Here is a 22,736-nt window from a genome sequence, read left to right on the forward strand (position 1 = left end):
GATCATCAACATAGTAATCTATGCCATAGCCGTATCACTGAGGAAAAAGGGGTAAAATCCCATGTTTTCACCATTCTCCCTAAACCCTTTGTGAAAGTTTGGAGGAGCCTGTGTTGGTGTGGTGGTGTTCGAACCTGTTGTCCTCCTCCTCTCTTCTGTGGTGGTGTCCTCCTCTGGGGTGGTGGTGTTCTGTCCTCCTCTGGGGGGCTGATGGTGTTCTGTCCTCCTCTGGGTGGTGGTTTTCTGTCCTCCTCTGGGGTGGTGGTTTTCTGTCCTCCACTGGGGGTGTGGTGGTGTTCTGTCCTCCTCTGGGGGGTGGTGGTGTCCTCCTCTGGGGGTGTGGGGTGTTCTGTCCTCCTCTGAAGGGGGTGGCGGTGTTCTGTTCTCCTCTGGGGGGGGGGGGGGTGTTGTCCTCCTCTGGGGGTTTGGTGGTGTCCTTCCCTCCTCTGTGGGGTGGTGGTGTTCTGTTCTCCTCTGGGGGCAGGTGGTGTTCTGTTCTCCTCTGGGGGCAGGTGGTGTTCTGTTCTCCTCTGGGGGCAGGTGGTGTTCTGTTCTCCTCTAGGGGTGGTGTCCTCCTCTAGGGAATGGTGTTCTGTCCTCCTCTGGGGGGTTAATGGTGTTCTGTCCTCCTCTGGGGGTTGCCCGTGTCCTCCTCTGGAGGGGTGGTGGTGTCCTCCTCTGGAGGGGTGGTGGTGTTCTGTCATCCTCTGGGGGGTGCCCGTGTCCTCCTCTGGGGGTGTAGTGGTGCTCTGACCTTTCCTTCTCTGGGGGTGTGCAGGGGTGCGGATGCCGGGCTGGTCTCTGTCCACCAGCTGACGGAGTTCATCAACAACAATCAGCGAGACCCCCGGCTAAACGAGATCCTGTATCCGCCACTGCGGCCCGCACAGACCCTCGCTCTGATGGACCGATACCAGCAAGACAAGGGGCTGCTGAACAAAGGTGTGTGTGTGTGTGTGGGGGGGGGGGGGGGGGGTATTTGTGTGTGTATGTGTGCGTGTGTACATATGTGTGCGTGGCTAAAAATGGACAATGTGATGAATGTTGATGAATCACTTTTGACAGAAGAAGCTGCTTGAATGATGTGATGCCTCAGTCTAATGAGGATTTTGAATTAATTCTGGTCCAAGACTTTTTTTTTCTCAGTGGATCTCAGAAGTTCTGTTCGACCGTTATATTTCTAAGAGATTTAATATTAATAATTTAGAAAATAACCAGTTTGAGCTATTTCTGCGAGGCGGCCATTCAATTCCCCGCTCAATGTGCCAAATATGGATCCTTTCTGACTGAAGGCTTCATAACAGTTGTGAGCAATCCGATGGGTGGTCAGAGACTCAACATCCATATCTTTACATGTCAATGGCTTGAACAAAGACACATATTTAATATTGTTTGTATCACTTACATCTGTTTGATTGTGTGTGTGTGTGTGTGTGTGTGTGTGTGTGTGTGTGTGTGTGTGTGTGTGTGTGTGTGTGTATGTATGTATGTATGTATGTATGTGTGTGTGTGTGTGTGTGTGTGTGTGTGTGTGTGTGTGTGTGTGTGTGTGTGTGTGTGTGTGTGTGTGTGAACCTGGATGCGTGTGTGGTGTGTGTGTGTGTGTGTGTGTGTGTCTGTGTGTGTGTGTTTGTGTAGGTCTCATCTCTCTCCAGTCATTCAGTAGTTACCTGTCCAGTGATGAGAACGGAGTGATACCTCCAGAGAAGCTGGACCAGTCTGAAGACATGAGCTTCCCTCTATCTCACTACTTCATTAACTCATCACACAACACATACCTGACCGGTATGCAAGCACACACACACACACACACACACACATAGGCACGCATGCACGCACGCACGCACATACATACAAGCAGTTTTACAAACACACAGACATACACACACATACACACACACACACAACCACACACACAAACATACATACAGACATACGCAAACACACAAAAACACACACAAACGCACACACATACATACAGGTAAATACGCACACACACAAACACACAGACTCACGCATGCAATCACGCACGCACACATACATACAAACAGTTTTACACACACACTCACACATACACACTCATACACACAAACACACACACACACACACACACAGACATACAGACACACAGAAACACAAAAGGACACACACAAACACACACACATACATACAGGTATTCAACGAATGGTAATAACTATTTGAACCTATGCTGTGAATGACAGCGGGTCAGCTGGCCGGCAGCTCGTCTGTGGAGATGTACCGACAGGTGCTGCTGGCCGGCTGTCGCTGCGTGGAGCTGGACGTGTGGAAGGGGCGCACTGCCGAGGAGGAGCCCGTCATCACACACGGCTTCACCATGACCTCTGAGATCCCCTTCAAGGTCAGGAGGAGGACAGGAGGACAGGAGGACAGGAGGAGGACATGAGGAGGACAGGGGGACAGGGCCAGGACAGGACGACAGGAGGACAGGAGGAAGACAGGGGAACAGGAGGACAGGGGGGCAGGATGAGGACGGGAGGAGGTGCAGGAGGAGCAGGAGGAGGACAGGAGGAGGAAAGGGGGACAGGAGCAGGAAATGAGGACAGAAGGACAAGAGGAGGACAGGAGGTCAGGAGGAGGACAGGAGGAGGACAGGGGGACAGGAGGAAACTAGGACAGGAGCAGGACATGAGAACAGAAGGACAAGAGGAGGACAGGAGGAGAAGAACAGTACAACAATAAAATAGCAGAACAGAACAAACAGAAGATCATTAGAACAGTACAAACAAAAGAACAGTAGAATTAGTACAAATTAATACAAAGTATATGTACAAACAGAAGAAACAGTAGAAAGGGTAGTAACACAGAGGCCGAGTATTTAACTGGTCCGGCCGTATGTTTGATGATGTTACCTGGTACTCCAAGACCTCCAGGAACAATTAATGCAAGCATGTGCTAATCTACCAACCAATCAGAGTCCATATACCAGTCCCTCCAAAAAAACGCGATTATGCGATCGCATAATTCAACGCATAATCAGCCAAAGTCTGCATATTCATGCGGGGAACATTTTTTCCAATATTCAAATTTCCCCGCATTTTCGTTGCAAAAAAGTCACATATATCTTAGCAGAAAGTTGAAAAATGTTGCGTTTACTTCACATAAGAGCAGCCATTTCCCCTGTTGCCATAGGAACGTTATGAAGTGACGTAATTAGGCGACGTGAACGTCATCGAAAAGCTGCATTTTTCGCAAATTCCCGCAGTTTTTGCAAGTAGCCGCAATTTCATCGCATAATATTTACATAAATATGCCGCATATTTCATCGCATTTTTTAAGAAAACGTGCCGCATAATCAAGGATTTTTGGCCGCAAACACAAAAAAACGCTGCATTTTTCTGGAGGGACTGATATACATGTTACCCTATGTTTTGTCTTTATAGGAAGTGATTGAAGCCATTGCAGAGTGCGCTTTCAAAACATCCCCTTTCCCTGTCATTCTGTCTTTCGAAAATCATGTTGACTCGTGAGTATCTATCTATCTATCTATCCATCCATCCATCCATCCATCCATCCATCCATCCAGGGTGCGATTTGCCGGTGGGGATGGTGGGGATTATCCCCCCCTCTGGTTTACACGTCCTACCCTCTGCTGAATTATTTTTATCCTCGGTGGGGATAAAAATTATCCCCCCCACCCAAAGTATTTTCACCATTACATCGTAATAATTAACAACCAAAATACACAGGGTCCGTCTTCATTTTGAAACATTTTAAAATGTTTCTCAAAATTATCCCCCCCTCTGGTTTTTTCACAAATCGCACCCTGTATCTATCTATCTATCTATCTATCTATCTACCTATCTATCTATCTATCTATCTATCTATCTATCTATCTATCTATCTATCTATCTATCTATCTATCTATCTATGTCTCTCTTTCTAACTCTCTATCTATAGCTCCATCCATCCATCCTTATGAATCTATACTGTCTATCTACCTGGCTGATTGTCTGACTGACTCGCCTGTCTGTCTGTCTGCCTGTCTGTCTGTCTGTCTTCTGATCTGTATATATTTATCTGTAGCCTGAAACAGCAAGCCAAGATGGCTGAGTATTGCCGTTCTATCTTTGGGGAAGCTCTGTTGATTGATCCCCTAGACAAATATCCTGTAAGTTTATGCACACAAAACACACACACACACACACACACACACACACACACACACACACACATACATATATAGCTATATATATACATATACATTTAATATATTTACATATACAGTTTATTCCAGCACATGTGTATTTATGTCCTGTGTGTGTGTGTGTGTGTGTGTGTGTGTGTGTGTCTGTGTGTGTGTGTGTGTGTGTGTGTGTGCGTGTGTGTGTGGTTGTGTGTTTGTGTGTGTGTGTCAGCTTGAATCTGGGGTCCCCCTGCCCAGTCCTCAGGAGCTGATGGGTAAGATCCTCATCAAGAACAAGAAGTCCCATAAAGCCGCGGTGGCCCCTGAAGTCAAGAGGTTGACTGACCAAACCTCCAATCAGAACGCAGAGTCCACGTCGCCAAGCAACCACATCGGCGGTACGCTTCACACACAACACTGAGTGCTGATCAATGTTCCTGATGTCCACCAATGCTGGGAATCGGTCATACTTGCTTTTATTTCAGCTTCAATCCGCCTAGCAACAGGAAGGCCACTGTAATACGACACAGTGTTCAGCAGAATCATGTGTTATGCAACGCAACATTTCATTCTTCTTGAACAGAGATAGAGGCCGAGAGTGAGGAAGACGATGAGGATGAAGACGACGAGGGTAAAAAGGTCTGCTGATGCTATCGTTGTCCATCTTATGGCACTTATGATGATTCTCCTGATAGTAATGCTCATGAGGATATTGATGCTGTGGTGCCTGGTGTCTCCTGCAGGGGTCAGCAGAGAGAGAGGCGGTGGCCACTGAGGAGATGTCCACCCTGGTCAACTACGTCCAGCCCACCAAGTTCAACTCTTTTGAGGCATCCAAGAGTAGGAAACACACACTACTACCACTACTACTACTATGGCGACTACTACTACTACAACTACTACTACTATGACCTCTACTACTACTTCCACTACTGCTACTACTACTACCTCTTCTACTACTATGACCTCTACTACTGCTACCACTACTGCTTCTACTACTTATACTACTACTACTACTACCACTACTTCTATTATGACCACTACTGCTTCTACTACTACTACTACTATGGCCTATACTAGTGCTACCACTACTTCTACTACTTCTTCTTCTACTATTACTACTACTACTACTACTACCACTACTGCTGCTACTACTACTACTACCACTACTTCTACAACTACTTCTACTCCTACTACTACCACTACTGTTATTACTAATGCCACTACTATGACCACAACTACTACTACCACTACTGCTACTACTTCTTCTACTACTGCTACTATTACTACCACCACTACTACTACTACTACTAAAAACATATTTAAATATTGGCACTGCTTTTGAGAGTAATTCGTTGTGAACGCTAAAAGATAGGTCTTAACATAACCCTAAAAGTAAACGTCATACAATAAATTACAATACATGAGTTCACAGCTGCACATGTATATTGATTTTATTTATTATTATTGACAGTTAGCTGAAGATTGTACTCCCTGTTTTCTAAGTTAAACACAGAAATCAACTTCATTTGTCCCAATGTTTGTTATATGTGAAATGAAGCAAAAAAGGCTCTAATTCTCCGGTAACGCAGCCGTTCGCGACGCCTCTCTTCTTCGTAGTTTCTTCTATTTGTCTCTAACTCATGCGCCAATCTTTCATCGATCGATGCTGCGAATGTTGTGAATTCAACAGAATATATGATGCATCGTTGCAGCAACATTAAAGATGACCGCGATGCGTTCTGCCCGTTCTGCCTCCATGTTGTCTGCGGTCAAACCAAAACAAACTTAGATAAATAAACTTAGCGAAGTCCCGCCTCTTCTGGTAGAGCCCATGGGACCTATGAGATCGAAAAATATGAATGGGTTTCAATGGAGAGAAAGTAATTATCTTCTGGCCAAGTCTTTATATGCCCTGGATAACACATATGTTGCTTGTGGATTTAAATGATAATTTTTCATGTCAAGAGTTTGACCGTTTATTGTGCAATTGTTCAGTTAAAGGCTGTAGAGAAAACATAATGAGAAAGACTTCATGTCTTGTATGTGACATCACGCTCCCTGCGACTGGCGTGGACAAGACCGACAATCTCCCCATCAGCATAACTGAAACTCTCCACATGCCCCGATTTATAATGGTTTTCACCTCTTTCGATGCTTTTATCCTCCCCTTGGAAAAAAACGGTGAAGTGGAGCAAAGAGATCGCCATGTCTGTACCGGAGTTCCAAGTGCGGGTGGTGACGTACATCAATCACGTCGAGAGCAGCGAAGAGCTGTAGTTTACAAAGTGGCCTCACACAAAACCTAACATTATCAAACTCCTTCGTGAAATTTTTTAGTTTTCTTTGCATGAAAAATTATCATTTGAATCCACAAACAACATATGTGTAATCCAGGGCATATAAAGACTGGAACCAGAAAATAATTACTTTCTCTCAGATAAAACCCATTCATATTTTTCGATCTCATAGGTCCCATGGGCTCTATCGGAAGGGGCGTGACTTTGCCACTCTATACCGCCCCTTGCAAGCCCACACCCCTTAACCCCCTATTGATAGAGTGGCGAAGTCACGCCCCTTCCGGTAGAGCCCATGGGACCTATGAGGTCGAAAAATATGAATGGGTTTCAATGGAGAGAAAGTAATTATTTTCTGGAAAACACAATGAAAAAGACTACATGTCTCGTATGTGACGTCACGCTCCCTGCGACTGGCGTGGACAAGACCGACAATCTCCCCATCAGCATAACTGAAACTCTCCACATGCCCCGACTTATAATGGTTTTCACCTCTTTCGATGCTTTTATCCTCCCCTTGGAAAAAACCTGTGAAGTGGAGCAGCACTACTGCAACTACTACAGCTACTTCTACCACTACCACTACCACTACTACTGCTACTACTTCTACTACTACTACTACTTCTACTACTACACAGGTCTACCACAGCATGACCAGTCATTTGACCTGCCACACTACTATATTTATGACACCATTGATCCTCTAAACTCTTGATTGTTTGTGTGTGTGTGTGTGTGTGTGTGTGTGTGTGTGTGTGTGTGTGTTTGTGTGTGGGTGTCCAGAGGCTGGCAGGTGTTTCCAGATGTCGTCCTTTGTAGAGACCAAAGCACTGGAGCACCTCACCAAGTCCCCTGTGGAGTTTGTGGAGTATCCTTCACATCACCATAGCAACGACACACCACTTCAGCATGGCGACGACACACCACATCCCAGCAGCTAGGGTGACCAGATGTCCCGCTTTGTGCGGGACAGTCCCGCATTTCCATGACTTTGAACGCGTCCCGCAAATTGAGACGTTGTCCCGCATTGTAATTGACAGTCAGACTCGATTTTTTTTTTTTTTGGAAATGCCTGATTTATCATCTAGCATTTATCAAATAGCTGCGTGCGGAGACAGCAGGGCTGTCATCAGGGGGAGGGGCAGGTTGTTTGATCATGTCAATGAAACTTGGTCTCAGACGCAGGTTAAGGGCACGCCCACCACCAAGAAGCAATGCAAGGGCGATCCTAGTCAATCGCCTAGGGCGGCAAATGCGTTGAAGGCGCCCTCTGGTGGCGGCCTTAATTAATTATGAAATATAACTAAATAAGCGAAATAAAACACGTTTATCAAATATGTTTCTAAATAGAACGGACAAGGGGGGAACGGGGGATTATCTGTTATTGCGGACTGAAACCCCCACTGGAGGTCCCAGGTCCCCTCCTCTCTCTCCCCCCCCCCCCCCCCCCACTTTGTCCCGCATTTTCCCGCACAAACGTAGTCTTTGTCCCACTTCTGGTGAATTGGGATCTGCTCACCCTACGAGCAGCCCTCTTCTGCATTTAAACAAATGTTCGATCGTCCTTCGAAATCCACACATACATGAATCAAAGCTCATAAAGAGACAGCGTCCCTATAACACGGAACGAAAACATGTCAATAACACAGTATGGTGAATTATGTCTATAGAGTCCACCACAAGACTACACTTTGTTGCTAAAAGGTAATATTACGCTCCTCCTTTAGCCTCCCGAAATGTCTTTATACTTTGTTGCTCAAACTTAATATTACCTTCCTCCTTGAGCCTCCCGAAATGTCTTGTGATATTGATATCCCCTCTCCCCCCTGCCGACTGTTTTAGCTGATTTATTTTTCTAATGATTTGTTTGTCGGTTATATGTGACTGTGACTGTAGGCTACTGCAGCCTGTCTTGACCAGGTCACTTGAAAAGGAGATGTTTAATATCAATTACGTATTCTTCTGGTTAAAAAAAACGAAAACAAAAACAATTTAAACTCTCACGTCAGGTAACTTTTTATGTGGCTTTATATCAAATAGACATTCCATCTCCTTTTTGCTCCATGTTGAGCCACGACTCATTTTCAACCGACGGTCCTACAATGTCCTGCTAATATTGGAGCTACCGCTAATCAAACAATATTTCTCATAATGCGCGCGGCTGAGCAGGAGCCTGTTACTTCCGAAGAAGCTCATGAATTTTAGAACTGGATTGGACTGAGGTGCGGTCGCTTTCAGAATCAGAATCGGCCATTGCGTCAATAGACACACAGGAATATAACTTGGCATCCAGTGCTTAACACACAACAAGACAGACAGTAAAATACACATAGCTCTAGTAAAACATGATATAAAAATCAGTTGTATAAATAAGGAATAATAAAATTGTCCAATTCAGAGGAGGGGGGGGCGGTGTGTAGTCATTGATTGACGAGAGAAATAACCTTAAAGTGCAATTCCGGCGCAAATTGAACCCAGGGTCATTGTTTTGGCATGAAAACCCATCAAATAAGCCCTCCATATACCTTTTTCATTGAAAATCGAGTATTATAGTTTGCCCGGCGCAAAGTTTTGCGTCTATGAAATTGGCTTGGGGCATTGAGTTTCGCTTCTAAATCGGCATTTTTGAACCACTAATATTGTTAAAAATAGCACCAAACCTCTGCAGTAGCATAACTAGGCTCCCTACACATAAAACAAAGCACAAACAACTTAGTTTGCAAACCCAGAGTTTATTTAAAAAGACAGTTTAACAAGCATTACCGGTAAGTCTGTGTTTACAGGAAGTCGATTGCCGAATGTGGCGGAGTTCAGTTCAAGGAGGAAAGTTTGGGAATTTATAATTTATATAATTTATATTTAGAAATAATATATAGCAAGTGTTGACACGTAAATTAAAGGACTTGCATATGTAAGTTACACTTACAAAATATTTGTTCGCTACAATCAAGCATGGCACGTTGTTGACGGAAGTGACTACAGGGAAGCGTTGGCGGCATGGACATATAAAGGTTGGGGGCCAAGCATAGTAGACGGCATATTCAACAGATAGGAACCGAAATGGCTGAGTCTAACACAGATTTCAATCAAACCAACATTTTATTTGATTTCGATGGGAGCTCGTACCTATATGAGCCAGAATACACGGAGGAAGAGCTGCAGGAACAGGATGAAAGGAGTCTGAGAATGGGAGAACAGCCAGCGGAGGAGGTCGAAGAAGACCACTCTCGTGTGTGGGGATTTTTTAGTGTGCTTGTGGGTACTGTGAGCCCATGGGCATCGAGCCAGAATGTTTATGCTGCCAGGTGTGTGACCTTTTTCGTCGTGCCCTGGACGCAATGAATATAGAAACACGCTGTGTGACTGCTATGGAGGATTTCCCATCCCTCGTCAACCGCGCCGTACTGGAAACCTTTTTCCGTGTCCCGAAAATAAATTGGAAGAGGCGACTGATTCCGGAGGGAACTGACGGACAGTTATCAAACAAGTAAGTTGTTTGATAACGTTATATGCATGGGTGATCTAGTTTTCATCATAGCTAGTTTTGTACTGGTAGAGTGGTACTACTGCTAGTGCTCACTTTTTGCATTTTTATCCAAGGATGTTATGATGGCATACGCATTCTTTTGGAAATACAGTGCCATGAACGGTAACGCGTGTTTGTATGCTACGTAGACCAAGCCAATGTGTTAGAGATGCCTACATGACCACATAGGCCTATTTCTGACCCTTGCTTTTGTCTCCCTTCCCCTTTCCAACCCACCCCCAGTCAATACAGACTAGTTGCCTATCGCGTAGTCTTGGAGTAGGCCCTTAGGGGAGAGCGCCTTGGCTGCAGGGAAAGGAGAGTGCTGCCCAGCTGTGAGTTGAAAGCCATTAGGAAGAAGTACCCCCCCCCCCCCTCACTGGAGAGTACCAAGGTTTCAAGGAGGCAGAAGACATTCACAGAATATTCTGACCATTTTGATAATGACAATTATGTGAGTTTCATGCGAATAATGGACATTTTTATCACAGTCTAATGCTCATGCAGATATTTGTATAATACCTATCAATAAAAATAATTTGTATTTCAAGAACTTGTTTAGTGTGTAAATAAGGAATAGAAATCACAATCTCAGAGGTGCTGGAAAGGTAAATTAACGATTAGACTTAATCACCGCACACTCAATCTCTTTGGTCTTGTTTAATTCCAATATTTCGGCCTTATCAAACAAACAAGACCACAGAGATTGAGTGCGGCAACCAAGTTTTTGGTTGCCGCAATGTTGAAGGAGAATATTCAACACCGATATCAGAATCAAATGTAGCATACCTATTTAGATCAAATTAGTGGATTCATTTCATACTAATATAACAGCTACTTCTGTGTCATACAGGTTCAATCTTGTATCTGATGATAATATCTGAACTGTAAAATGTTGAAAGCTTAGTATGCAGCATTTGTCTTTGAGCAACATAAACGGATCTTGCTCTGCTGTTACAAATGGGATCAACATGTAAGCTACTTCATTCAACTCTCACAACCATTCAGCCCCCATCCCCCACCCATCTCAGCAAGACGGCCACGACCCCCCTTTTTTTGACACCTTGAGGAGCTTCAATTGATAGATTACCATTTAATTAACCAGATGGTAAGGTAGTATTGGGGGGCAGTGCTGCCCTACAATGGCAATATGAATTCCTGGCTTTAGCCAATGCAATGGACTTCTCTTTGCAACGTTTGTTTTATTGTTTGTTGTATGTTATTGTACTTTACACAAATATATAACCGCAATTGTTAAACGTTCTGATGGCTTTATTCTACCCGGTTGACACAGAAAACGATTGACATGGTCCGGAAATTCCCACCACAAATCCTTATACACAATAAATCGAGGTTAGCCTACCTGGACAACTCACAAGATCATCTTTCACTTTCTCGACACAGCACATTCGGCAATCGACTTGTGTGGACTTCCTGTAAACACGAACCTACCGGTAATGCTTGTTAAACTGTCTTTTTAAATAAACTCTGGGTTTGCAAACTAAGTTGTTTGTGCTTCGTTTTATGTGTAGGGAGATTAGTCATGCTACTGCAGAGGTTTGGTGCTATTTTTAATAATATTAGTGGTTCAAAAATGCAGATTTAGAAGCGAAACTCAATGCCCCAAGCCAATAACATGGACGCCCAACTTTGCGCCGGGCAAACTATAATGCTCAATTTTCAATGAAAAAGGTATCTGGACGGCTTATTTGATGGGTTTTCATGCCAATGACCCTGGGTTCAATTTGCGCCTGAATTACACTTTAAGGAAAAAGCTATTTTGGTGGCTTGAGGTCCTTGTCCTGATGGCACGGTACCACCTACCCGAGGGGAGCAGCTCAAAGACATTTGCAGGATGAGACTTATCAACAGCAATTTTACCTGCCCTCTTCCTGACCCTGACCTCTTGCAGGTCACTGATTGAGAGCTGCCCCTGTCCAGTCAGCCTTTCTGCTGTGCGCACGATACGTTGCAGCCTGTTCTTTGCATTGGCGGATGCTGAGGCATACCACACAGAGATGGGCGAAGTCAGAAGGCTTTCAACAGTGGCTCTGTAAAACCTGGCCTGAACAGAGCTGGAGACGTTCAGTTTCCACAGCTGCCTCAGGAAAAACATTCCACTGTGCGCCCTCTTAATGACGGAGGAGGTGTGTGGAAAAGAGTTTCCTTGATGCACAATGTTGTCGGTAAAAAGCATATTTTTACTTAAAACATACAATACCACAACAGTCAATTCACTTGCACAACTCAAGCCTCCCTCCAGTCTAGAACTCTGGCCGTCTTCAGGAGCACCAGAATGGGTGTGGCTCAATTAACCTATGAGACAGCTGCAGACTATTACAGGGCTAAAAGCCAGACAGGAACATGTGCATCTTTTAAAATATGTTTTAACACAGTGAAGATGCCATTCACATTTTCACAAGGTGTTTTCCTCCCATTTCCTCCCATTTCCCACAGGAAAACACCTGAAACATCTCAAGCAAACTGCACCAGGGTTAATTTGGAAGCGAACCGAGACCATCTCTTCTGCTAGTTCTTGGACTGGTTGTTTGGTCCGCTCCCGAGTTCGATAGTTTGTATTTAACGAACTCAAGTAGCTGTAATGTTACAGCTGTAATAGCTGGAATGTTGCAGGGGACTACCGTGTCCTTCTACATGAGCTTGCACAGCACATTGGCAGCCTGGAGACCAGACCGATCTGCAGCTCATGTTTGATTTGCTTTGGCGTATGCGTTTGTCTCCCCTTCCAGACTGATTTCCGGCAGACCTGCCAATCACAACTTCTATCTAATATGAGGGGGGCTTGATACGATGTACAGAGGAGCATTGAGGCATATACATAAACAACCAAGATGACTGATGTTGATTATATGGCAGCTTCTGGTTGGTCTATCCAGTGGTGTCCAGAGACCTTCTGGTCTGTGTCTGTTGAGTACAGCCCTTGACAAATTGAAAGAGGTCCGAGACGCATCTGAGAATTGGTCCTGCGGTTTCAGACGAGCAAAACACCAGACCAGACATCATTGGTTAATTAATTACAGTAAATATGATGAAAGATAACGCAGCAGGAATTGCAATCACCTGTTCGGACATTTGAGGCGATAAACAAAAATATACCCCAAAAATAAAACTAAAACAAAAATAAACACTTTTCTTTTTTTTTTTATTTTAGTTTATTTAACCTCTGAAAACACATTAAGGGGAAAAAAACTCCTTTGCAATGGTGCCGAAGGTATCTTTAGTTCTTTTTTTTGTGCTGAAGTATCTCATGCCTTAACCCAATCTCTTGACCAGATACAATAAATCCCAGCTGAGTCGTATATACCCTAAGGGGACGCGAGTGGACTCCTCTAACTTCATGCCTCAACTCTTCTGGAACGCCGGCTGTCAGCTGGTGGCGCTCAACTACCAAACGATAGGTGAGAGTTTAACCTCTGAACTCTTTCTCTGTCCATACTCCCTGCTGTTGTCCAAACTGCTCCCAGAATACGTGATGCCAAGGTTCCTTTGAGGTCAACCTTAGAGATAAATCTATCCTTAGGAGCTGGTGACCTAAAATAACTGTTTGATATTTATATGACAGATAAAATTGCATGACACCAGGATGTAGGGGGTTAGTTTTATGTTTTTATTTCCATTTATTTATGTCAGTGCTGTTTTTTTTGGAAATGTCTGTCTGTAATTATGCAAATATGCGCAGAAGTGAAGAATCTCTGTATAAAATATATTATTTAAGAAATGATATTGCACGACACTGATCATGTTATTTAAATTGGATAAATGTGTCTCTCAATGCAGTTTAGTGTAAAGTGGATGAAATGGGACAAGACTTTCAAACCCCTCATTTTGCCCTTGTCTACAAGAGCAGACCCACTGCACCAACTTCACTGATCAGAGTCCAGCCTCTGCTCTTAAAGACGATACCTGATTACCTCCACCATCACTGTTTCCTCTAAAAGAGACTAGATTGCAAATCTAATCCTGAAACAGTATTCATACCTCATCATCTGTACTTTGAACCAGTATGGCTTGCTTCCTCTACCGGTTCCAGACCTTTCCACACAGCTGAATCTCTTCATGTATGAGTACAACGGCCGCAGCGGGTACAGGCTGAAGCCCGAGTTCATGAGAAGGCCGGACAAACACTTTGACCCTTTCACAGAGAACACAGTCGACGGCATTGTCGCCAACACTCTTTCTGTCAAGGTAATCTCCTTCTTGTTCTTTCTCTATCACATGTGGAGTGCTGTGATGATTATGCAACAAGGCCTTTGCAACTAATACGTAAAAAACTGCCTATTTTGATTTATGCCGAGTTTGTATCACATCCTTTCATGTAATCATATAGCATCATTCAAATTTTGATAAGATAACTTTAATACTGGGACAAAGTTTTCGACAATAGATTCAAAGAAATATTAAACACAAAGGTGTAGTTGAGTATTCCATTTTTTGTATTTATTCATTTAATATGTCAGGTGATCTCAGGCCAGTTCCTTACTGAGCGCAGAGTGGGTGTGTACGTGGAGGTGGAGATGTTCGGACTTCCTGTTGACACCAGGAGAAAAGCACTGAGGACCAAAACCTCTCAGAACAACGCCATCAACCCTGTGTGGGACGAGGAGGCAGTGGTCTTCAAAAAGGTGAGATTGACAGACGTATGAGAGAAGGTGAGATATACAGAGGTATGAGAGAAGGTGAGATAGACAGAGGTATGAGAAAAGGTGAGATAGACAGGAAGGAAGGTAGGAAGAAAGGCAGGAAGGAAGAAAGGCAGGCAGGCAGGAAGGAAGGCAGGCAGGAAGGAAGGAAGGAAGGAAGGAATGAAGCCAGGAAGGAAGGAAGGAAGGAAGGCAGGCAGGCAGGAAGCAAGGAAGGAAGGAAGGAAGGAATGAAGCCAGGAAGGAAGGAAGGAAGGCAGGCAGAAAGGTAGCAGGAAGGAAGGAAGAAAGGAAGGAAGGCAGGCAGGCAGGATTGAAGGAAGGCAGGAAGGAAGGCAGGAAGGAAGGCAGGAAGGAAGGAAGGAAGGAAGGAAGGCAGGCAGGAAGGAAGGAAAGCAGGAAAGAAGGAAATCATACTATTATAATAGCAAGCCTGTCGGAGAAGTTGGCTCCACACTTGGTCCAGTATGCATGTGCCAAGCAGCCTGCTGCTCACACACACACACAGCACGCAAGCATGCACATACATACTGCATGAACGCACGCACGCAGACACACACATACACACCACTCAGTGGAAATGCGCCATTACATAGGCCTACAAGCTAACATACACAGAAATGTATTATTACCCTTCTCCTTGAGCCTCCCGAAATGTCTCGCCATATTGATATCCATATCCCCCCCCTCCCCCTACCAACTGTTTTATTTTTCTAATGTTTTGTGTGAAGGCTATGTGTGACTGTAGGTTAATCTTGCCTGTCTTGGCTAGGACACTTGAATAGCACATTTTGAATCGCAATGAGGTAATTTTCTTAAACTCTCACGGCAGGCAGCCAATGTACAATCCGCCATCTTACCCTCGCAGCCCCCTTTCTTCTTCTCCCCCACACAAGCCTGTGCTTAATCACAATTTTCAGTTTAAGAAGAAGCTGTTTGTTATTATTTTCAACAAACCAATAGTAGTTGCCATGTATTTAAAAAATGTCAATGCACTTTGAGCCCTGAATAACAGTAAAAACTATTGAATAATTGATTTGCATGCATAGTTCACTTTCCATTGAACAATTACCCCTGTAACCCATACAATGACTCATTTTATCATGTAATCAAATGCTCACACTATAAGGAGAAAATTATTATGCTTGCTTCATAACGTAAGGAGAGAATTATTATTCTTTTCATTATGTTATAATAGGTGAACCGAAATGTAACATTATAGGCAAAATGTTATTATATTGTGCGCACAGCAATTTGTTACATTATCGACTGGGGTTTCATTACAACTAGAGGTTGAGCGTGCGCAACACTGCACGGAAACTCTAGTCCCAATAAAACTCCAGATTTACCAAGGCTGCTGCAAATAAATAAGGTTTTCGTGGAAACACACAGTTTAGTTGGTTGATTAGTTGGTTTGTTTGTTGCTTAGTTAGTTTGTTAGTAAGTTATTTATTGAATTAGTCAGTCTGTCTGATTGTTTTCTCAGTCAGTTAGCTGGTTGGTTAGTAGGTCAGTTTGGTTGTTTCTTCACGTTGATCTATTACAGGTGATTCTTCCTACCCTGGCCTCGCTGAGAATCGCTGCTTTTGAAGAGGGAGGAAAGTTCATCGGTCATCGCATCATTCCAGTGTCTGCCATTCGACCAGGTGTGCTCCATCACAGGGAAAGAGTTACTACGACAAATGCCTTATACAGTTCAGAACAAAACCTTTGTAAAAAATTGACTAAAAGCTTTAAAGGGTAAAGAAACTGTATTTAACTGGAATATGGAGATATGTATTTATAAAATAGAAACATATCTTTTATTGACAACTATTTATACCCCTCACATCTTATCTTTTGTAGAAATGTAATTTTGTTAGATGCAAGCCAATCAATCTGCCATCAATGGCAGATTGATTGTAGCCAGAGCTCTAGCTTTGACTCTGAGTCGCAATCCAATACTTACCATTGGTACAAACAGGTCCTAAATCCAATTTGAAACCAATCAATTAGCTCCAATACATTACAAATGTATGATCAAAACTTGAGAAAGTATTTGTGATATTTTATTTAACTTGCAACTTGAATAAAGTGTTTTTGTTATATCTATTTGTACCTCAGGTTATCGCTACATCGGTCTGAGGAATGAGAGGAACCAGAACCTGATTCTGCCTGCTGTGTTTGTGCAGATAGAGGTTAAGGATTATGTACCGGACACTTTTGCAGGTATAAGGCTCCAATACGTACAGATTCACAGACACACGAATAGACACACGCTGACACACCCATTCATATGTGCAGATGCATCTATCACACATACATCCAGACAGCACCCTGTACACATGCATATCAACATCGAAATGCACTTTAATGTTAAACTTTTGCAAATTACACCTGTAATTGTGCATAATATATTGTGAGATATTCTGATATGTCATGCGGTCATCAGCTCAGTACCAGCTGTGTGTCACATCCTAGTGTTATTCTTCACACTGGGCAGATGTGATCGAGGCGCTGTCCAACCCCATCCGCTACGTCAACCTGCTGGAGCAGCGGTCCAAGGCGCTGGCGGCCCTGACCCAGGAGGACGGAGAGGAGGAGGCCCACACTGAGGTCTGAACCATGCTCCTCTTCCCTCTAATTAAGGAGAGGAAGAGGCCCACACTGAGGTCTGTCCGAACCATGTTCCCCCCCATTACTTAAGGACAGGAGGAGGCCCACACTGAGGTCTGAACCATGTTCCCACAAATTATTTAAGGAGAGGAAGAGGCCCACACTGAGGTATGTCTGAACCATGTTCCTCTACTTAAGGAGAGGAGGAGGCCCACACTGAGGTCTGAACCATGTTCCTCAATGCCCTCTACTTAAAGGGAAACACAAAGAGCTGAAGTGCACTGATCAAATTAAGGGATATCTCAAGAAGTAAAGGTTGTTAAATTGTCAACCTTTTTTCTAACTTCTCATCCTCATCTTCAACCCGCTTATCGGAGGTCAATTCGTGGGGGCAGCAGCTCAAGCATGGGACCCCAGACTTCCCTTTCCCGGGCCACATTGACCAGCTCTGAAGGGGGGGAGCCTGACGGGTTCCCAGGCCAGTGTTGAGATATATTCTCTCCACCTAGTCCTGGGTCTTCCACGAGGTCTCCTCTCCACTGGTCGTGCCTCCTTTTTAACTCCATTTAATTAATTTATTTATATTTTAACATAAGTACGTGGTGTTTTATGAGATACTATGAAACATTCTCAAGCTGGAGACTGTATCCACCAATATAATTGCAATACATCACAATCACATCAATGTGGTCCTTCAATAAGTTGATATTTAGCATGTTCTAGAAAAGTACAGGTAAAAAGAGTACAAATTGTGATGATGTAACTTATATGCCGTTCAATCTGGGGATATTGTAGGTAAGGATGGAGTGAACCAGACAGACTTTAAGAGAGTCCTTAGATAGAGGACAGGGACAGACCAAAGGATAACAACGTACACAAACCTAATACTACTATCCAAACATTCAAAGTTTACTCAAAGTTTACCCAAACATTCAAAGTTTACTAAGATAAGCTTCTTTGAAGCTTATCTTAATGTCTAAAGCCCTGTTTCCTGTTCAGGAGGAGGATGAAAGCTCTGTCGACCGGAAGAACGACCCAGGGCCAATCCCTGTAGAGAACGGTCTTAGCCCGGCCCCTGGGCCAACCAGCCAAACGCAAATCACCACGACACCAAAGGCAACCGCCGCCAATCAGCAGGCAGCAGCCACAGGTAACACATTCTGCTCAAGTGGCAATCCTCCAACACCAAATTAAACAAATACAGAACAAATACATACACAGTCTGCTACCACTTATAGGAATACCACATAGCATGGGTTTAATGTAACACAAAGCCAGGGAATCAAACCAAAAGCTCTTGACTCCCCTTCAATTCCACTCAAACCCCCGTTGACTCAGAATCAGATCATGTCCTTCAGCACCACGGCCAGTGCCTCTTATCGCTCTCTTCCAGCAGGGGGCAGCCTTCAGCTGCCTCTCAATTCAAACTCAGCTTCAAACCTCCGCAAATGTCCTTCAAGAATTCCACCTTATCTAGTTCTTCTAACTCCTATTCCTCCTATTCTAACTCCTCCTCCTCCTCCTACTCCTACTCCTCCTCCCTTCTATTCCTAAATATTCTATTCCCATTTAACTATTTTCCGTGATCTTGTGATGTTGTCTTCCATTGGTGGTCCAACAGAAGCGGCCAAGCCCGCGGCCAAAACAGAAGACCTGGTGCTCAGTGTTCTGATAGGTTAGTCATACAAATTACCATTATCACATTAATACCTGAATTCAATGTTTGTATGTTCAGATTATAGTGGGTTCTTCTTCAATTATTCGTATACATTTAATAACATTTACCATAAGTCAAATTGACCGGAGGGCTAGTCTCCTCGATATTCAGACATCTGCATGTGAGATTGCTTTAATATTTTGTAAGAAGCGACCCCTGTGACCCTTATACCGCATGCCTGCACATTTGTAAGTTAAATCATGTAATATAAATATAATCAATAAACAGTCTGCCAGAGCACCCAACTCTATAATCAAGACGCTGAACATTCTGACGACCAGCCGTATCAACAGAGGGTCAGATTCATAGGCCTTCACTGAGTGACCCTGTCCCCAGACCTCCCGCTGTGTTCGCTGGACAGCCTGCAGCAGCTCAAGGGCTACCAGAAGGAACAGAGGCGACAGTTCAAGGAGCTCAAAGAGCTGGTGAGACGGCACCAGAAGAAGACCTCTGAGCTCATCAGAGACCTCAACAACCGCCACAAGAAGACTGCGCGACAGCACAGCAAGAACAGGCACAGGGAGAGCGCTTGCGTGTGTGTGTGTGTGTGTGTGCATCTGCGTGAATGTGCATGAATGTGTGTGCGTTTGGGAAAGTGCCTGTTTTTGCATGCGTCTGTGCATGCGTGTGTTTGTGGGTGCGTTCATGCGTCTCCGTGTTTGTGTGTACGTGTGCGAATGCATCTGTGCTTGCATGTTTCTGCGCTTGCGTGTGTGTGTATGCATGCATGTGCATGCTTGTGTGGGTGTGTGTGTGTTAATGTGTGTGTGTGTGTGTGTGTTTCTAAGGAGTGAGTCTGCAGAAGGCGAGCGGGAGGAGGAGCTGCAGCAGCTGAAGGAGGAACAGCACAAGCATCTCCTGGCTCTGAGACAGGAGCAGTACTTCAGTCAGAAATACCTGCAGAGGGAACACATCAAAACGGTGGGCCTCCCACACAGCCACATCATCACACTGCTGCTTCTGCTTCTGCCATGTTTGGAACAAAAAGGAACTTTATATTACCCTTGCAACTACACACTATCAATGCAACAAACCAAATACAATCTCTAATGACGTTAGTCAACTACACACTATCATTGCAACAAACCAAATACATTCTCTAATGACGTTAGTCAACTACACACTATCACTTCTACAAACCAAATACATTCTCTAATGACTTTAGTCAACTACACACTATCACACCAAAACACTAAATACAATCTCTAACAAAGTCAGGCAATCCAGCCAACTGCTGCCCCATTGTTGTCACTGTTTTGGACCTGGACCATATTGTAAACTGGTTGTGAGGGTGTAACAAACAAATGGCTGAATGTTCCAGCGTTCCCGTCTCAGGGTCCTCCTTGTCTTACAGCTGACCGAGCGACTCACCGGCCTGGCGGAGGAGAATCACAACACTCAGATGAAGAAACTCAAAGACATCTGTGATAAGTGAGCCAGTGCATACATATGAGATTAGAGTAGGATTTTATGTACATTAGGGGTTACATATCGTGATGTCACATCGCAATGACCGTCTGCATTTTGGAAGTATAGTAGCACTAAAATGTTAACGTTACTAATAGCGTTTTGGTCATTGTTTAGTAATTAACATAGGATATACGTTTTGATTCACATAGGATACGGTATATTTACATTTATTCAGGACTTTACATTACTACTCTCTTGAGTACTAAATTGCGGGCTATCGCCAACAAAAAATCCCATGATGCATTCTGATGTCCAAGCCCTATAAACCTACTCCCGTTTTGGGTATTGGGCATTTCGTTTACTACAGTGACTGTTAACCCATTTGGATCGACAAACTGACGCAATGCTCAAAGTCAGCCTAAACACATTTATTAACCCAGAACAGACCAGCATGGACAGCAGAAGACATTGGGAGTCCTACCTTCACTGTGATGTGAGCTCCTCTCACTGTGTTCTTCTCTCTGGACAGGGAGAAGAAAGAGTTGAAGAAGCAAATGGATCGGAGGAGAACAGACAAGATCAACCAGGCAAAGACCAAAGAGAAACATCTGGCAGAAGAGTAAGCTCTGCTGTCCCATATATTCAAACCATCCTTCTCCTTCCTGTACACATCATCACCCACCCCTTTATGGACCCTATCCATTACTAACACCTTGAGCCATAGACAAATACGTCCTACCACCACATATCATTCCCATAACATACCATGCAATACTTAATACTAAAACCTATAGGGTTATTCAACGATGCATCTTTCAAACTGTCTCCTGAGCAACGACACGTAGTAGGGATGTTACAGCACACTGAGCTCTGGGATTTAACTTCATGAGACCAACCCGTGTTTGGCCCTATGAAAGCTCCTCTCTGATGAAGGCCTACTGTCCTTGTGCCTCTGTATGAAGGGAGAAGATTGAGATCAATAAGTCCTACGTCACCGAAGTGGTTCAGAACATCAAGCGGGTGAGAGAGGAGGACTCGGTCTGTTACCTGCTAGCATGTCTTCCAACTTGGTACCCATCAAGCAATATTTCCTACAGGGTCTCACTCTCTATGCCTGTGTCACTTCTCTGTCTGTCTGTCTGAAGCTGGAGGAAACCCAAGCCAAGCGCCAGGACCAGATGGGGGAGCAGAACGAGCAGCTCCTTCAGGAGATACTGGAGCAGAAACCTACGGTACACACGCACGCACAAACTCCATGTACACGCACACACACACGTACAAACTCCATATCACACACACACATACAAACTCCATGTACACACACACTCAACACATGCACACAATGTAACAGCTGGGTGAGCAGCAGGGGAAAAAGGACTCAAAAGCACGACTTAGGATACACAGGAAATGAGTTGTTGATCAGGCAAACAATCCGGCAGGAAGAAGGCAAAGACATATTCGGGAGTAGCGTGCAGGAATGAAAAAAACAGGAACCGTGAATACTGTTAGGAAAATGCAGGGACGCTTGATGCAAAGAACCAAGACAAACTGGCACACACTGGGAAACACGCTGACTAAATATACTAGGAGGGGAATGTTGATGAGAGACAGGTGCAAGGGGGCGGGATGTGACACCCAAACGCTCATGTGTGCACTTTTTCAACCCCAGCTCCTGGGAGCCGTGGATGCTGAGTTTCAGGACAAGTTCCAGATGTTACCGGGGGAGATCGAGGACTTCCTGCTGGACAGGAAGTTGTCCCGCGGTCACAGCAAGTCCCGCTCCTCAACCCCGCATGACACTCTCTCAGAAGAAGACGGATGATATGAGAGAGCGAGAGAGAGAGCGAGAGAGAGAGAGAGAGAGAGATAGAGAGAGAGAGAGCACAGACAAAGGGAAGATGGAGAAACAACATATGAGATGGTGTATATATATTTTTTTTATATATATATAAATATCAATGCTCTTTAACTCTAAGGATTGCAACTCTCAGCATTTTCAAGGCCTTGATATTCTGATCAAATCCCCAAAGCTTGTCGCACTGCATGATATAGGATCAATCTTTCTATAGATCTATCTATCTACCCATCCATCTATCTATTGATCTATCTATATATCTTTCTATCTCTCTCTATACATAAGTGAACATATTGGAATTGTTAAGGTCTTTTATTGGTTCTGACTGAAGACCAAACTGTATCCGTGTACATCTTTGGGTTACGAGGATTTTAATCCAGCCCATTACTGGAACTAAATCACCCAAAGTTAGTCAAATCCAAAGGCATTTCAGTTTGTGGGTCTGTGTGTCTGAGTGTTTTCTGGGCTCACAGCGAATACATTCGAGCAACGATTATATCCACGTATCTT

The 22,736-nt window shown here is 44.1% G+C and overlaps 1 protein-coding gene across 1 annotated transcript in view; it reads left to right on the top strand.

Moving 5' to 3' along the window:
- plcb1 (phospholipase C beta 1) overlaps positions 1–22,269 on the top strand; it is a gene marked incomplete at its 5' end in the record, with an annotated part of 42,746 nt that extends 20,477 nt beyond the window's left edge. The window contains 24 exons of the mRNA XM_079758663.1: positions 779–942; positions 1,639–1,785; positions 2,223–2,380; positions 3,423–3,505; positions 4,066–4,150; positions 4,398–4,563; positions 4,749–4,804; positions 4,909–5,005; positions 7,246–7,330; positions 13,283–13,407; positions 14,040–14,194; positions 14,467–14,631; positions 16,196–16,295; positions 16,753–16,857; positions 17,132–17,244; positions 18,244–18,394; positions 18,866–18,919; positions 19,298–19,475; positions 19,750–19,882; positions 20,316–20,392; positions 20,901–20,990; positions 21,334–21,391; positions 21,517–21,603; positions 22,041–22,269. Of these exons, the coding sequence (XP_079614789.1) occupies positions 779–942; positions 1,639–1,785; positions 2,223–2,380; positions 3,423–3,505; positions 4,066–4,150; positions 4,398–4,563; positions 4,749–4,804; positions 4,909–5,005; positions 7,246–7,330; positions 13,283–13,407; positions 14,040–14,194; positions 14,467–14,631; positions 16,196–16,295; positions 16,753–16,857; positions 17,132–17,244; positions 18,244–18,394; positions 18,866–18,919; positions 19,298–19,475; positions 19,750–19,882; positions 20,316–20,392; positions 20,901–20,990; positions 21,334–21,391; positions 21,517–21,603; positions 22,041–22,193 (2,785 nt within the window). The 3' untranslated portion in view covers positions 22,194–22,269. The remainder of the gene's footprint in view (positions 1–778; positions 943–1,638; positions 1,786–2,222; positions 2,381–3,422; positions 3,506–4,065; positions 4,151–4,397; positions 4,564–4,748; positions 4,805–4,908; positions 5,006–7,245; positions 7,331–13,282; positions 13,408–14,039; positions 14,195–14,466; positions 14,632–16,195; positions 16,296–16,752; positions 16,858–17,131; positions 17,245–18,243; positions 18,395–18,865; positions 18,920–19,297; positions 19,476–19,749; positions 19,883–20,315; positions 20,393–20,900; positions 20,991–21,333; positions 21,392–21,516; positions 21,604–22,040) is intronic.
- Between the last annotated feature and the right edge of the window lie 467 nt (positions 22,270–22,736).

This window comes from Pollachius pollachius (genome assembly GCF_949987615.1).
Source record: "Pollachius pollachius genome assembly, chromosome: 2".
Classification (NCBI taxonomy): domain Eukaryota; kingdom Metazoa; phylum Chordata; class Actinopteri; order Gadiformes; family Gadidae; genus Pollachius; species Pollachius pollachius.